General features: G+C 43.4%; 2 protein-coding genes across 5 annotated transcripts; both read left to right on the plus strand.

The window, feature by feature from the left end:
• The first annotated feature begins 28 nt into the window (after positions 1-28).
• On the plus strand, positions 29-3145 carry RIMOC1 (RAB7A interacting MON1-CCZ1 complex subunit 1). The gene is made up of 6 exons (XM_015848679.3): positions 29-207; positions 621-727; positions 1094-1240; positions 1660-1791; positions 2020-2134; positions 2712-3145. The coding sequence occupies exons 1-6, from the start codon at positions 114-116 to the stop codon at positions 2999-3001; spliced, it is 885 nt and encodes a 294-aa protein (XP_015704165.1). The 5' UTR covers positions 29-113; the 3' UTR covers positions 3002-3145.
• A 49-nt stretch (positions 3146-3194) lies between these two features.
• On the plus strand, positions 3195-13937 carry FBXO4 (F-box protein 4). Of its 4 annotated transcripts, none has more exons than XM_085529561.1 (7): positions 3195-3549; positions 3789-4024; positions 6960-7180; positions 8189-8267; positions 8758-8936; positions 9943-10118; positions 12005-13937. In XM_085529561.1, exons 1-7 carry the CDS (start codon positions 3346-3348, stop codon positions 12092-12094), a joined length of 1185 nt encoding a protein of 394 aa, XP_085385687.1. In that variant the 5' UTR covers positions 3195-3345; the 3' UTR covers positions 12095-13937. The 4 variants fall into 4 exon arrangements, with proteins under 4 accessions (XP_085385687.1, XP_015704166.2, XP_085385688.1 ...); XM_015848680.3 differs by having other exon boundaries at positions 8192-8267; XM_085529562.1 differs by lacking the exon at positions 3195-3549 and adding an exon at positions 3552-3699.
• The last annotated feature ends 3081 nt before the right edge of the window (positions 13938-17018 follow it).

The following is a 17018-nucleotide window of genomic DNA, read 5'->3' on the forward strand; positions in this document are numbered from 1 at the left end:
CAGCCCCGAGAGGAGGCGCGGCCCGACCGAGCTACTGCGCGTGCCTGCGGCGCTGATGGCGGCGTCCCGTGGGCTCGGCGTCTGGCTGTGCCGGGAGCCGTGACGTGCGGGGGATGGCGGAGCCGGGGAGCGCCGTGTCCGCGCTGGGGCCGCGGCTGGAGGCGCTGGGCCGGCGGTTGGCGGCGCCGAGGGGAGCGGGCGGCGATGGTGAGGGGCGGCTGCAGGGAGTGCGAAGGGAGGCCCTTTCCCTCGGCGCCGGAGAGACGCTGAGGGCACCGCTCGTTCCCCCGTAATAAAAGAGTCAGGGCCTGCGGCGAGACAGCGGAGCTTTGAGGCTGCTCTGTGGAGCGGGTGGTGAGGCTGAAGGCCGCCCCTGCCTGGTACCGAGGCGGCCGCTGTGCCCGTGCGGTGTGTGGTGCTGCCTGCGGGGTACAGGGCCGTACCCAGCAGGGCCTCCAGGCGGTGATGCAGGGCTGGCAGCGCCGTGCCTGTGTACGGGCTGTGCTGTTATCTGCTGCTGCAGGCAGCGCGAGGGCTCACCCACACGAGTGGAAAGGGGCAGAGTGCCCCAGGGGCTGTCGTGCTTCCCGGCACTAAGGGAGCACTGTGTTCTTCTGCAGGTGCCTTCTTAGCAAGGGGTTCTGCTGCTCTGGAGAAACTAAAGGACCTCTGTAAAGAAGGGAAAGAGAAAGCACATCATTCCACGCTTCTACAGCTTTACACACAGGTACTATGGACAAAGCATGTAGAGCCCCGCTTTAAAAAGGCCGACTTTTAGTGTATGGGAGAGGGCGGGGTGCAGTGGAAACTGATCTGTGTCACAGAGCACGTGTGGTAGCACAGAATGCACATAAAATACAGCTCTGCTTTTAGTTGCATTAGGAGATAAGAGTTGATATACTGTTACTATAGGACGTGAAGGGTTATGTCAACTGTAAACAATCATACTTTCAACTTGTTACTTTTTAAAATTAAGAATTACTTTAAAATTGTAATCCTTTATAAACTGTAATGAGAGCGCATGTTACTGGCACCGCCATCTGATTATTTTGCTGGTGGTACTTTTACATTGTATATCTTCTTGTTTCCATAGGCTGTTTTAGACATTACCTACTTCGAGGAAAGCCAGCTTGTGGATGAAGATTTTGCAGGGGAATCTTCCTTGCAAAAAGTCAAAGAACTTATTTGTATGCTTTCAGACCCAGAAGACTTAGTGAGGGAATGCAGCATAAATGAAGAAGTGAGTACTAACATTATTCATTTGGAGAATTAAATACTTATTACTTAAAAATAAAAACATCTGATTTGAGGTAGCAGCACTTGTATTTGTGTTGGGCAAAATCTAAGATCATTGGGGGGGGGGGGGGGGGAGGGGGGGGAGAGGTAATAAACATTTTACCTGTATTTAAATAATGATTCCTGTAAATAACTTTTCAGTAACTTCTTGTGTGCCCAGAATTTTCCTTACTAACATTTCCTGATTCCAGGGGCTTCTGACAACATAAATGCAAAGCACTGGACATATGTCTCTGAGCACTGTTGTTAAGCACAGCCTTTAAAGTTGGAAGTTTAATATGTATGCGTGTGTGAGTGTGTATATGATAGCTCAGACGGTTTGGGTTTTTTTTGCTTATCACAGTTTGCTGGATTTTATTTCAGCCCATCAACATCCTCAGTACAGATTCAGTAGAATGTCTTTACTGGAGAAAAGGAGCCCTGCTTTACATGTATTGTCATACAGCAAAAGAAAGGAGCGAATGGCTGAGAGGAAACATTGCTGCATTTAGAAAGGTAAATGAGATTTTGTGTAGTGCTCTGAGGGTATGAGTGCCTGTAAGTACAGTTGAAAGTGTGACAAAATATCTTTTTTTTTTCTTTTTTTTTTTTTTCCTTTTTTTCTTTTTTTTTCCCCCTTATAAATAAGAGTGGGGAAAATCATACCTGGAAGTATTTCTGGCTATCATTAAATTAACGAGAATTTATCTATTTTTTTTTCCTATTATTTTAAACTGTCTTCAGTGTCTCAATGATGGAGTTCATTACCTGATGAAGATGCTTAGCTTTAGATGCCCTCTTCATTTAGATGGAGATGTCTCACTTCAAGATAAAGACACAGCTGGACTACTCAGTGAAGGTAACCAAAAGAAAAAGTACCACATACACCAGTCACTTATGAAATCTTTACCGTGGTTTTTTTTAACTTCATTTGCATTAAAAAACTAATTTTTTAGGATAAAAGTAGCAAAAACTAAAAACCAAACAGATGTGAGAGAGAAGTAGGCAGCAGTGCTGCTGCTGCTTAAAGCGTGTTCTAGTAATGCTCAAATAGCTGTCCAGTTGTTGGACTTGTTGAAAGGCACATAGGTACTCTCATATGAATATGCATCACCATACCTGCATTTAAAGAAATACTGAAATTCTCCAGGATAAATAGGCAAACACAATTAGCAGAATACTTATATGCCCATTTTAAATACTTAAGTATTATGGAAGGGCAAAGTGGGTGAAGTAAGGAGCAAGACCTTGATCCGCATTCTCTTTCTGGGGAGCTTCAGTCATCTGGCTAGAAATGTGTGCTTTGGTCTACCTCTCGAGTAGGCTCACGTTGCCTCTGTCAACACTGTTTGCTGTGTTCCTAAGAGAGAACTAACAAACCGTGTTTTTGTTCACAAGCGATGAATAAAATACCCGATCTCAATTGTGTTTTGCAGGCATATTTAGTGACACCCACTTACTGGCCATGATGTACAGTGGAGAAATGTGCTACTGGGGACTGAAATACTGTGGAGAGGAAAAGCAGGAGAGCCTCAAGGTGATGGACTCAACGTCTGTCAGTGACCTGAGCTGCAGATCACAGGGTGCACTGGTGGATTTCCGAGAGCTTGGCAAAACCATGTTAACGAAGTATGTTACTGTGTGTGAGGGCCCTCTAAGAGACCATGGATGGAACACAACAAGTGCAAAACAAATGTTATGTTACCTCAAGGAAACCCACAGCTAGGTTTGTTACTGTTGCTGTCGGAAGCTGCTCGCTGTGTGATGAGCGCTCTTAGGATGACTGTCAGCACCAGGCTGAGCCCTGCTCGGAGCCTGCCTGCTCTTCAAACGTGTATGCTCAGTAGCATTAAAGCATGAGTTCAAAGAACGCGCGGAGCGGCGGTCCGAAGTGCTGTGCGGCAGCGCTCCCGGAACGCGTGACGGTTCAAGAAACGCACCGTCCCGCGGGTGACGCTCCACGCGGGCGCCGCTGACGGCGCAAACTCCACGCTGGCCGCGGCGGCGTGTCCTCCTCCCCGCCCCAGGCAGGGCGGGCGGGGCCGGGAGCCGCCTCCGGCCGCGGTGCGGATGGCAGCGGAGCGCGGCGGGATGGCGGCCGGCGGGGCGGCGGGGCGCGGCGGGCTGGAGGCGGCGGTGCGCGGCCGCCTGCGCGGGCTGCGGGAGCGCTGGGCGTTTGGCAGCCGGGAGCGAGGAGCGGCGGCCGCCGAACCGGGCCCCGCAGGCGGCGGGGAGGAGGAGGCGGAGGAAGTGAGCGCCCTGCAGGCGCTGCCGGTGAGTGACGCGCTCCTTCCCCTCCGGCACTGCGCGGGACCGCGTAACGGCGCGGTGTGCGGTCACTAACCCGAACTGCTCGCTGCAGTCACGAAGGACTCCGCGGTCCCTGGGCCATCCGCACGGGGGCTGCGGGGATAACCCACCGCGGTACGCCGCACCCGTGTCCTACCCTCCCTCTGCGCCCCTCGGGTCTGTTGGGTCCCGGAGCGCTAACCCCCTGCTGTGGTTGTTTTCAGATCGATGTGCAGCTGTACATCATGTCCTTCCTCACGCCCCAAGACCTGTGCCGCCTGGGATGCACGAGTTGCTACTGGAGGGTGGCTGTGCAGGACCCCCTGCTGTGGAGGAGTTTCTTCCTGCGGGATCTCCCGGTTTGGACGTCTGTTGACTGGAAATCTCTCCCAGCTGCAGAAATTCTTAATAAAGCCTTTTCACAAGTCGGCGATGAAGTCCTGCATGATTATATGGCAGAGTAAGTATTTCTCTGTACTCTGATACAATTTACAGGCCCTGTACAGCAGCCTACAGTCAGGTTTTGTATTTACAGTAGAAAGATTGCATGGTATGATGATGCTGAATAAATGTTGATGTTTTTTAAACCCATTGCCTGTTTTGGAAATCTGATTTCCTGTTGTGTGACAGTTTGGTCACTTTGGAATTCAGCAGGAATGTAAGATGCTTTGGGAATGCAGGTTTTTGTAAACTCTGTACCTGCTATGCCACAGGAAAACATACCAGAGCAGCTGCACATCCTGGTGGTGTTGATGTTCTTCAATACAATGAAAATTAATTTCTTGTTTTAATAGAAGTACTAAAAAATATTTCAAATACAGCAAATGAAATGATCAGTCCATATCTCTGAGTTAAAGAGAGATGGATTTCTCCAAGCCCACGATTAGGTTGGATGTTAGGGGGAAGTTCTTCACTAGGAGAGTGGTTAGGCCCTGGAACAGGCTGCCCAGGGAGGTTGTGGATGCCCCGTCCTTGGAGGTGTTCAAGACCAGGTTGGACGGGGCCCTGGGCAACCTGACCTAGTAAATGTGTATGTTTGGTGGCCCTGCTAGGCAGGGGGGTTGGAACTACATGATCCTTGAGGTCCCTTCCAACCTGGGTCATTCTGTGATTCTGTGATTGGACTATTCTGTGGATAAGTAATTGTTTGGAAGGTCACAGCCAGGATGTTCTGGTCATTGACTGTGAAGGCTGGTGACAAGTGCTATTCTGCATGAGTACATCTTGAGACCAATGTTCTTCAACATCTTTATCAGTGACATAGACAGCAGGACTGGGTGCACCCTCAGCAAGTCTGCTGATGACACCAAGCTAAGCAGTGCAGTTGATACAACAGAAGGATGCCATCCAAAGGGGCCTGAAAAAGCTTGAAAAGTGGGAACACAAGAACCTAATGAGGTTCTGCAAGGCCAAGTGCAAGGTGCAGCACTTAGGCCAGAATAATCCCAGATATATGCAGTACTGCATCCAGGCCTGGGACCCCAGCAGAAGAAAGATGTGGAGCTGTCAGAGCAGATCCAGAGTGCTGGGATGGGAGACCTGGAGCATCTCTCCTGTGGGGGAGGGGGAAAAAAAAGCTGAGGGAGCTGGGCTTGTTCAGCCTGGAGAAGAGAAGGCTCTGAGGAGACCTTGTTGAAGGGAGCTTACAAGAGCGGAGGATTCCATTAGAGGGTGGTGAGGCACAGGTTGCACAGAGAAGCTGCAGATGCCCCATCCCTAGAGCCCCGGTTAGGTGGGGCTCTGTGTAACTTGATCCAGTGGATGGTGATCCTTCCTATGGCAATAGGGTTGGAAGTGGTCGGTCCTTGAGGTCTCATCCAATTCAAGACATTCTAGATTCTTACACTTTTTGTATTTTATTCTCAAGATTTGGGGGGGCGGGGGAAGCAAATATTGAGAGTGCACAGAATAACAAGTGGTACTGTTTGGGTTCAGATGTTTACTGGCCTAAACTTTAGCTTAGATGATTACTGGTCAGAAGATAAAGTTAGTGATTATAAGTAGTTTAGTTTAAAATCACAGGAACCTCTATAGTAAGTTTGGATGACTGAACAAAAAATCCACGACAAACAGATTATCCAGTTGTGTTTTTTTTAAACTTCGGTGCATTTTTTATGTCACAGTAAAAGTTTTTCATTTACAGTTTTCTTTTCCCAAGATAACTTCATGAAACTCTTGCCTCATGAAGAAGTGCACTAAGATTCTGCAGTCTTTGTGCCGTATGTCCTCACTTTTCAGCTGGGAATGAACGTGAACCTATCTCTGATTTTGGACATTGGATTTAAATGTCCTTAGGTCTGAATACTTAAGAACGTCATATGTTTGAAATCACCTGTCACTGCTTGCTGTTGTGTCATAGAATGGCTTGGGCTGGAAGGGACCTTTAAGACCATCTAGCTCCAACTCCCTACAGTGGGCAGGGTTGCCACCCACTAGATCAGGCTGCCCAGACCCCCATGCAACCTCTTATCTTAACAGTGCTGTGTGTGCAGTGTTGGAGCTCCTAATTTTACTTGGCAGTTTGGTTTGTTTTGGTTTGTTGAAGTAAACAATAAGACTTATATTAAGGGTTCATAAAGTCAGTGTTTGGCATTTGGATGAATTGATGCTTTTTTTCTGGGGGGGGGGGGGGAAGGGGAGTCATCCTGCCCCTTGTACTTGGCATTGGTGAGGCCTCACCTTGAGTACTGTGTTCAGTTTTGGGCACCTCAGTACAAAAAAAGACATGGAGGTACTGGAGCAGGTCCAGAGAAGGGCAGTGAGGCTTGTGAATGGCTTGGAGAATCAGCCCTGGGAGGATAGGCTGAGGAAGCTGGGGCTGTTTAGTCTGGGGAAAAGGAGGCTGAGGAGAGACCTTATTGCTGTCTTCCAGAATCTGAAAGGTGCTTACAGTGAGAGCGGGGCAAGTCTCTTCTCACTGGTGACAAGTGACAGGATGAGGGGAAATGGCCTCGAGTTGCACCAGGGTAAATTTAGGCTGGACATTAGGAAACACTTCTTTACAGAAAGGATAGTGAAGCACTGGAATAGGCTGCCCAGGGAGGTGGTTGAGTCACCATCCCTGGATGTGTTTAAGAGCCGTTTGCATGTGGTGCTCAGGGATATGATTTAGCAGAGGGTTGTTAGAGTTAGGGTACTATGGTTAAGCTGCGGTTGGACAAGATGATCTTTGAGGACTTTTTCAACCTGAGTAATTCTATGATACTATGATTTTGCCTGCTTTATGGAGATATCTGAAATCATCAGTTTGAAACATTCGCCTATGTATTTTCACCCCTTGCTTGAATTACAGCAGTAATAAAGCACAAGAGGCATAGGACATAAATAAATGTTTACTGATTGATACCACTCTTGTATTCTGTGTTTAATTTCTAGTTCCATCTATTTTAACACAGGTATAAAAAAAGCTGTCCCCAGGCCAGAAGAAGTTTGAAATCAAGCCGCTCTCGGTATGGTGCTGTGACTTCCTTTTTGCAGTCGCTGGTCACTCAGTCAGAACCTCGCTTTGCTATGTTTGGGCCGGGTTTGGAAGAGCTGGATGTCTCTTTAGTGCGAAAGATGATGACATGCCCGGAAATCCTGCTAGTAGCTGGCTTACCTCAAAGACGAATTCACGGTAATGATGGGATGGTGCTGGATATTGATTGTGTATTGTTTTAATTTTAATTTTATACCTGATATAACAGAAGGCATTAGTGGAGAAATGGAGAAAGAAAGATTTTTATTTTTTAATGCTCCCATTGAGAATCAAAAGCCTACTGGTAAGAAAAAAACAAACAAAAAAAACCAACTCTGCATTTATTTATTCAAAAAGATAAATACAGAAAACATTGGGATAAAATTGTTGCTGAAGTGAATTTAATGATTTAATTAAAAAAAATCAAAGGGATCAAGTTTTATTATTTTTATTTCTACTTTGATCCTAAATTCTATGTCAAAATTGCTGTGGCAATAGAAATTTTCCTTTAGATTGTAGTTAAGCGGTTAAAAATCACACTTGTGTTTTTTATTCAGGAATTCAAGACAGATCATTTATCTGATTCAGTCCTCTGATGTCAAACTGTGAACTTCAGAGTTGTAGGACCATGCTAAGAAATTTTGTCAGAGTTTAAGAACTTTGTTTTTAACATCTGTAATGTCACTTATATCCAAACCTCACAAAAACTGTCCTTTATTTAAACACAATGCAGTTGGAATTACTACATTATCATTACAAGAGGTGTGAAAATATGGGGGGAAAATAAAAACAACTTTTTTTCTCTTCTTTTTCTACTCAATTTATTGTAAATTGTCCAGAAACTTTTCTGTGCTCGTTTAGGGTGACTGACACAATCTAATGCCTCTCTGACTTAGCTTTCTAGGTTCTACCCTAAATATGAAATGTATGGAAATACCTCTTTGTTTTCTTTCAATGCTGGTTACTTTAGTTAAATTAATTGTCTGTGTGGCCAGTTTAGGGCAGGTGTAAAATTTCAGCATTAAATGATGTACACTCTGCCCCTAACAGTAGCATGTTAGGATCTATCCATTGTACTGCACCACTAGATTTTTCAGCCTGTAACTTAATCATATTCAATGATGAAGTGTTTGTAATATGCTTTTCCTCCCCTTCCCTCCCTCCCAGTAGGAATTGGATCAGGAGTCACTTTTCAGATTAATAGTAATCAAAAATTCAACATTGTGACGTTGTACTCAACAACCAGGTAAGACTTCTCCACAAAAAACAAAACAAAAGTTCCACAGTTTTTTGTACTTCCCTTGTTTGTTTGTTTGGTTTTTTTAATGTGTTTTTTATGTCTTCATTCACATGAATGGATACTCCTTATAAAGTAGAACTTCAATACATATCTTCACACTTTCTCTTCCCTTCTTCAACCTCTAAATTTTCGAATGGAAGTAATAAACTTTATTTTCCTAATTTATATATTTCTCCTCCATATTTGTCATGTATAGCAGGTCCTCCTGTCCCTCTTGATACTTTAAAAGATGATGAACATATACTTGTTTGTGTTTTCAGGTATATTTTCATATGTATCATCTGTAAACACACAGTAGAAAAAATGGGTGGGCAATGAAATTTCTTGGTGGCTTAGACTATTTTCCTGCCCCTTTACTGTGCTGCCTCAGTTTTGTTTTTGCATTTTCTACTTAATTAACCTTATTATTATTATGAAATATTTTAATATCTTGCAGCGTGGAAAGGAAGAGAGCAAGAGAAGAGCAAGCTGCTGTTGTGAATAAGATGTTCTACCAAGAGAACAGCATTGTAGGGAATCAGCAAGCTGTGCAGTACAATGTAATATCTCAAGTTAAGAAGGTGTGCGAAGTAGTTGATGGATTCATTTATGTTGCTAATGCAGAAGCTCATAAAAGTAAGGAAATTCTCTCTCTCTTTTTTTTTTTTTATTAAATTCATATTTTGTGAATGGTATTTTGTGGATGGCTGGAATGTCATCAATATTTGTGACAAGAACAAAATACACAAAAATCCATGTTTGGATTGCTTCAAAATCTACTTCTTTAGTGCTGTTTATTCAGGACTTAACAGCAATCACCTATCCTAAATACTGTCCATGTGAGGGGCTATGTCCTCTTGATTTGGTTATGATTAACACTGGTAAGGCAATTATTTAAGTTAGATCTTGTATATGATTTGAATTTAAATATATAAATAAACCAAAATATGTATAAACCAAACAATACAGAAAACAAAAACAAAACAAACTAACTAACAAAAAAACCAAACCAAAACAAAAAAAAAACAAACCAACAAAACAAACAAGGAAGGTGGAAAACCTGGAATTATCATAGTGGTGGAACTGCATTATAAGAAGCAATTAGCCCAGGTCAGGACAGTCATCCAGTAAGAGCAGTCCAAACAAGTATCATGTTAACTGTCTTTACATACATCAGCTTTAAATGTTTGAAAAGGGTTAAATCAGAAAATAAGAGGTATACTGAGGCTGCAGGCTGTATGGCGTGTCAGTATTTCTCAATGGCTTGTTGTCTTGGAGTCTGTGGGGTACTTGGAAAACACTGTGATATTAAGGACTCAAACTGCATGTGGGATTTATAGAGCTCTTTAAATAACAGCTATGTATGACATAAAGACAGATGATGTAGCCTTGAGAGTAGCAGAGCTAGATAGCTTTTCTGTCTTTCTTCCAGTTCTGTGTTTCCTCAGCTCTGAGACTTTATATATCTGAAAATTAATATGTATTTGAAAATTTTATTTTATATACCTGAAAATTATATTTTATATACTTGAAAAAATATTTAAACAAAATTAAAAACAATTTAAATTTAATATGTATGAATGTTCTCCGTGAGTTTTACATATGTTTAATACTTATGTACTTATTAAAAATTGTTTCCTAGAGCACAATCGCGAGGAAGAACTGGCTCATATTTTGGCTATGATTGATCCAGCCTTTGGACCTCCTAACAGACCTCTTCTAGTTCTGTCTTGTGTCTCTCACTTTGGTGTGGAAAGGATTCCTTGTGTTTATATGGCACACCAGCTGCAACTAAATCTGCTACCTCGACCCTGGATGGTACTTGCTCTTAAATCTTCACCCTTTGTTTCTAGATGGCTTAAATGTAATGTAAGATTGTTATAGTTCCTGAACTGTACCTATGTAAGAAAGTGCACAGCTCTCTAATGGAAGAATTTAGTGTATCTGGTCCTGTAAGATACACATTAACCAAAATGGCCATAAAGGTGTTATGTGGTTTGGCCAGGTGTCCACACAAGAAGCTTCAGCTTGCCGAAAGGCAAAGATGTATGAAGGGCTGGTCTTGAAGGGTGTAAGGAAGATTCAGTTAATTTAAATCTACATTTCCTGAGTTACAACCCAAAGCCTTAACTGGTGTTTTTTTCTGTCATTTTTTCATGAGACTCTTGGTTATCACTTGTTTGGCATGGTGTATTGAGAGAATAGAATAGTTTAGTCTACTTAGTTTGGTTAGTTTAGTTGAAAGGAATCTTTAGAGACCATCTAGTCCAACTGTCTGATTTCTTCAGGGCTAACCACAAGTTAAAGCACACGAGTCAGGGCATTATCCAAATGCCTTTTAAACACTGACAGGTTCAGGTTATCAGGCACATCTACCAGAGGCCTTTTTCTGAGCTTGACCACCCTCATGGTGAATAAACATTTCCTAATGCCCAGTCAGCCTCACCTGGCACAGATTTGTGCCCTTCCCATCCTGTCATTCCAGAAGCAGAGCCCTGCACCTCCCTCTACACTTCCCCTCCTCTGGAAATTATAGACTGCAATGAGGTTGCCTCTTGGCCTTCTTTTCTCCAGTCTGGACAACCCAGGTGTCTTCAGTAATTTCTCACAGGACATACCCTCCAGCCCTGTCATACTGAAGTAACCATAACATCCTTTCTTTATTGTGGAGTTCAGAACTCCACACAATATTCAAGGAGAGGCCACACCAACACTGAAGCAGGAGACCCACTTCTGGCTGGCTATGCTGTGTTCATTTTCCCTTACAGTGTGATTGCCCATTTGGCTGTCCAGGCACACTGCTGGCTTATGCTGAGCTGTTGTCACCAGCACACCCTGATCCCTTCCTGCTGACCTGCTCTCCAGCCGTTCCCATCTGTGATTGTGTCTGGCATTGCTTTCCCCCGAGTGCAGTGCCCCGCATTTCTTTTGTTGAACTTCACACTGTTGATTAATTTCTGGAGGCTGGAGGTACCCGTATCTCTTTCCAAGGCCTCCAGAGAGTCAAAGCACATCCCAATATTGCAGCAAACTTACTAAGAATGCATTCCACTTCTGCATCTAAATCACTGATATAAATGTTGAACAGAACCTGTCCTTGTGTCCTTAACAAATCAGTTTACTTTTTTTTTTACCCATTCTTTCATGCTTGCCAGGTGCGTTATTTATCATTATGGCTCAGATATGTATAATTTGTTTTTTATAATGTTGTGTAGCCAAAGGATCAGGGAAAGAAATCCCAGTTTATTTCCCTTGTTTTCTTTGTAAAAAATCTTCAGAAGCTTTTTCTTTTCAGTGTAACATTTATAGTAGGCACTTTATAATACATTACAAAATGTGAGAAACAATAACATGCCTTGAATTATAAAGGCACTACTATTTTTTAGAGGAACTTTCAAGTAGCTTCTCATCTGTAAATAAAATGCTGTCTAGTAGTGACTGGAGTAACTGAAATGAAATTCACCAGAATATCAAGAATGCGGGGCTTTTCTAATGGATCTCATAATTAATTCTGTAAAAAAATGTTTTTATTTTGCTCCTTGCTTTCAGGAAACTTTTTCTATGGGGTCTGGAAGTGAGCAGTAAAAATGTGAATTTGATAGATTTCTAACTCTAAAGACAATCATGGAATGCAGCTAAAATATTGTTACATTGCCTGTTATCTGTAATATATAAGGTTTTTATAATTATTATTATTTTTACAGGTGCAAGACATCGTAGCTGCAACTTTAAGTGGATTACTAAGTGGAATTGAATGGCTCTTGGAGGAAGCAGATTGTAAAAATGCACAATAATTGAACTTGTTTGGCTTTACTGTATAGAGACTTCTGTCTTCTAGCATTCACGTGAAATGGGAATCTCATCCTGACTCAGAAATATCAGAAAGGAGATTTAAATATAAAACTAGCATATATTTCAGTGCACATAAATAATTAACATTATTAATTAGAAGAACAAGTAAGGTTTTCTGGGTTCCCTCAGCTGATGCAGAATTTACTTTATAAACGGATCCAGGTGGTGGTTTGTTTTTTTTTTTTCTGTATTAATTTCTTCTTTTAATTTGGGGCTTTCAGAGTGCAGTCTTTCCTAAGTATCACAGAATCACAGAATCACAAGGTTGGAAAGGACCTACAAGATCAACAAGTCCAACCATCCTCCCATCACCATTGCTACCACAAGCTACTAAACCGCATCTTGTAGCTCCTCATCCAGAAGCCTCTTGAACACTGCCAGGGACAGCGACTCCACCACCTCCCTGTGCAGACATTCTAGTGCCTGACCACTCTGAAAGAAAATATTTTCCTTATGTCTAAAAGTATATCTGATAATCTAATCTTTTCTGTAAATATACCAAAAACTACCTTAATTTATCAGCGTGGCTGTATTGCACACATCACACATTTTGAGTTATAAATTCAGTGAGAGCTCAGCAGTGACAGTTGTCTGACCAAAGATAATACACTACATTGTATCTTGCTGTTGGCTCATTTTTTGTAGGTTAACAGATAAACAGCCTATTTTTCAGAAGAATATATTTCACTCCTACTTTTTTCCTTCCCCTAGAAACAATGCTGGGATAAGAGACAGTGCTTAGGGGAGAATTATCACCCCAGAATTTGTGGAAATGGACAGGCAAAATCCCCAGTGTCAATCACTTGTTTCTTGTTTGTCATCTTATTTGTCAGTCTACCACCAAACAATTTATCTGCAGCAGAAAGCTGAAGATGCTTAATTTAAACTGACATACATGTTGCCATGAATGAATATTAAATAATTAATATTTCAGGACATTTATTAAGTGCATTGTGCTCAAATAATTGTTGCCATTTGCAGGTGTGAAATATCTGACTTGAAATTTTCTACACGCTTGCAAGTATTTTTCTAAAAAGGGAAACAGCACTTCAGATATGGAACGGTGTTTTTTGTACTGTTGTCTTTTGAGACAGTTCTGCTCCTGCTCTTCTACCTTTTAAACAATTCTTAATTGTTGGGTGAATGTTGCAGAAACTTCCCTTGTGGTTTTGTGTGTATGTTTGGGGGTGGAAGGGCTATTTTGTTTGTAGTTTATTTTCTTTACCTTTCTCCATAAAAATGTGGTTGTCTTGAAAAACTTTTTCATAGTGCCTAGATAGATAAAAGGCTACACAGTGTACATACAGCTGTAAGTCCCTGTATCTGGCATGTGTTCGTGCTTAACACAGCTATTTCAGGAACATTCCAATTGAGAATTCTCTCTCTCTTAATGAAGAGATAGAGAGGATAGAGATGGGAACTGTTGTCTTATTTTCTTTCATATTTATTATGTATTAGCTCAGTTTTCTAGACTTTTTCCCTAACTTCATATCAGGACATGTTAGGAGGGAAAATCCATGTGAAGCCATACTGTGCTAATTCTGCAACTAACTCTGCTTTAATAGAGTATGTGCACTTTGTCCTCTGAAATAGGATGCAAAACATGGATAACTGGAGAAAAATTTCCACACATTGGGTTCATGTGAACTTCCTGCTAGTCACAGTAATTCTGTAGTGATCTGTCTACTGGAATGCAACAGCCTGATTCTGTGTTAGATACTATGAATGTTTGTTTCTGCCAGATCTTCCTTCTACTTTCTAAAGAATAAATTATTATTTTTGTAATAGTATTTCCATTATTTATTTTTATATCACGCTCCCCCCCATACCTGCAGACACACACATGTCTGTGGCCATGCTGCTGTAATGGATAACAAGCTGTCATTGTAATGTTAATCATTAATGAAAACAACATTATTGAATGTTTAATTAGAAGATACTTAATCATTATCATTTTAAAAGGTCAAGATAGTGTAGGAAAAACGATTTTTCTTAACCTAAAGACTTGGGTTAAATTAAATTAGTGTAACTTAAAGAATTAAGCATTTTTAGAGGTGCTGCCTGGGAGACAGTGGAGACTGGAAGTTTGAGCAGCTGCATCAGTGGAATTTCAGAGCTGGTGGGACAGCCTGAATGGCTGTAGTGGAACAAAACTACCCTGCAACTGTGCCAACAGGGCAGTGTCCTGCTCTGCTCTACCCTGTGGGGCCTAACCTCCAGCAGTGGGGGTGGGTTTGGGTGCCACAGATCAGAAGGGGCACAACACCCTTTGTGCGTGTCCAAAGAAGGGCTACAAAGATGGGGGAAGGTCTGGAAGGCCAGAGGTGTGAGGAGCAGATGAAGATCCTGAGTGTGTTGGGCACAGAGCAGAGGAGCTGAGGGGAGCCCTCATGGTGGCTGCAACTCCTCACAGGAAGTGGAGGGCAGCGCGGAGCTCTGCTCTGTGTGACAGCGACAGGGCCCGACGGAACGGCACGGAGCTGTGCCAGGGGAGGGCTCCAGCTCCCTCAGATGCTTTTCATAAGACTTATGCTCTGAACCCCTCACCAGCTTTGTTGTCCCACGCTCCAGAGCTTCAGTGCCTTTCTTGTACTGAGAGGCCCAAACTGAACACAGCACTTGAACTGCAGCCTCATCAGAGCTGAGTACAGAGGGATGATCACTTTCCTGCTCCTGCTGGCAGCGCCGTTTCTGATACAAGCCAGAACACCATTGGTCTTCTTGGCCACCTGGGCGCATTGCTGAGCACTAACCAGCCCCCCCAGCTCCTTTTCCTCCACACAGCCATTCTGCCCCAAGCCTGCAGTGTTGCCTGGGGTTGTTGTGGCCAAAGCACCGGACCCGGCACTTGGTCTTGCTGAACTTGATCCCACTGGTCTCTGCCCAGCTATCCAGCCTGTCCAGATCTCTCTGTAGGGCCCTCCTACCCCAGGCAGATTGACACTTCCTCCCATCTCGGTGTCATACTTGTGACCGGTCACTGGCTGGATTTAACTCCATTCACCACCACCTGCTGGACCTTCTTGGCCATGCAGCCAGTTCCTTACCCAGCCAGGGGTGTACCTGTCCAAGGCATGGGCTGCCAGCCTCTGCAGGAGAATACTGTGGGAGACTGTGTCAAAGGCTTTGCAGAAGTCTAGGACTTAACAACTAGAATTTCAAACATAGTTAGAATTTGAATATTAGAATGTATAAAAAATATGTTTTATATTTCAAATAAAATAAATGTCTACGTTTATATTGATAATACAGTGATGGATTTGTGAACTTTTTTTTTCTCCCAGAAATCTTGCTCTCTTTTAGGACTCTAACAATGTTAGAAATTCATTTTCCTGCTCACTGTTTGTTTAGAAAAAGTTCACAAAATAAAAACAAAAGTTCAAAACGACAGCATATCTATAATAAAGCTCAATTCCAGGGCAGCTTCTACCCAGCAAAAATTTAAGTGGCTGTGGGGATGCTAATTTTCATAGTGTTTGAAACTCAGAGTAAGAAGAATGCCTGCTGTGCACTCCGAAGGAGCTGGTGAGGAAAGCTGGAATGGCCACAGGACAGAGGTGGGAGGCCGAGGGCACAGTCAGTAAGCGGCTGGTGTCTGCGGCTCCGGCTGGAGCGGCCCTTCGGCTCCCTGCAACATCGTCGCATCCCACTAGAAGGCACTACTAACCTACAGCAGCTAGTGGTGAGCTTCAGGCGCAACTTACCAAGCAGGTTCAAGCTTTTTTTTCGCTTTTCTCTGATGCAGCAGCAGGCGGGAAAAAAAAAATGTAAAGAATTTCCTCAAAACAACTGATTGAAACCTCCCCTCTTTCAGATTAATACCATTCCTTCTTGTCCTATAGCCATCAAAGCACTTGAAAAGTTTGTCTCTTCTTGTAAGCTCCCTTCAAGTACTGAAATGCCGCAGTGATGTCTCTTCAGAGCCTTCTCCAGCCTGAACAAGCCCAGCTCCCTTAGCCTTTTTTGACAGGAGAGGTGCTCCAGCTCTCCACTCATATTCCCAGCCCTCCTCTGGATCTGCTCCAACAGTTCCACATCTTTCTTCTGCTGGGGACCCCATGCCTGGATGCAGCACTGCAAGTGGGGCCTCACGGGGAGAGAATAGAGGGGAAAAATTATCTCCATCTCCCTGATGGCCACAACTCTTTTGATGCAGCCCAGGGTTCTGTTGGCTTATCAGGCTGCAAGTGCAAAGTGCTCAACCACGTTCTGCTTTTTGTCCACTATTATCCCCAAGTCCTTCTACACATGGCTTCTCTCTATACGTTCTTCTCCCAGTCTATATGCATATCTGGGATTTTCCTGACCTAAGTGCAGCACCTTGCACGTGGCCTTGCTCACAGTTACCAGTCTTGGGCATTACTGCCTGAGGTCCCTGGGTGTCCTCAGCTTTTACAACAGTGTTTTAACCCCTTTTGTACACTGTGGACTCTCACTAGTGTATAATCTCTGTGGTACCGCAGACTCCAAACTCGACACTGTTTCAGATTCAGACCCACAACTTCCCAAGTGGGTCAGTCCCTGACCTTCAATGGCCTCTTCCAGATGCAGTATTTTGCATTCATCTTTGCTCCACACCTGGAGGTTCATGAAGAACCTATTGGCCCATTGCATGCACAACTGCAATAGATTCTGTCCTGGCACCAGGAGCCTAGTATCTCTTGCATATGCATGCTCTGCATAGGACAGCATGCAGAATCAGTCATCTGATGGGTGAGAAAAGATTAAAGGCATTCAGCCTTCTCCTGAAGGCTATAATCAATCAAGCCATCCATTCTGCCAAAGAAGTTGAACTCTATGAGTCTCAGAGCCTCAAAATAAATTCCTCCATTGTGTGGCAAACTGATCACTAGCGGCAGACACCAG

Source organism: Coturnix japonica, chromosome Z, assembly GCF_054131305.1.
Source record: "Coturnix japonica strain WE chromosome Z, WE-NBRP24, whole genome shotgun sequence".
Taxonomy (NCBI): domain Eukaryota; kingdom Metazoa; phylum Chordata; class Aves; order Galliformes; family Phasianidae; genus Coturnix; species Coturnix japonica.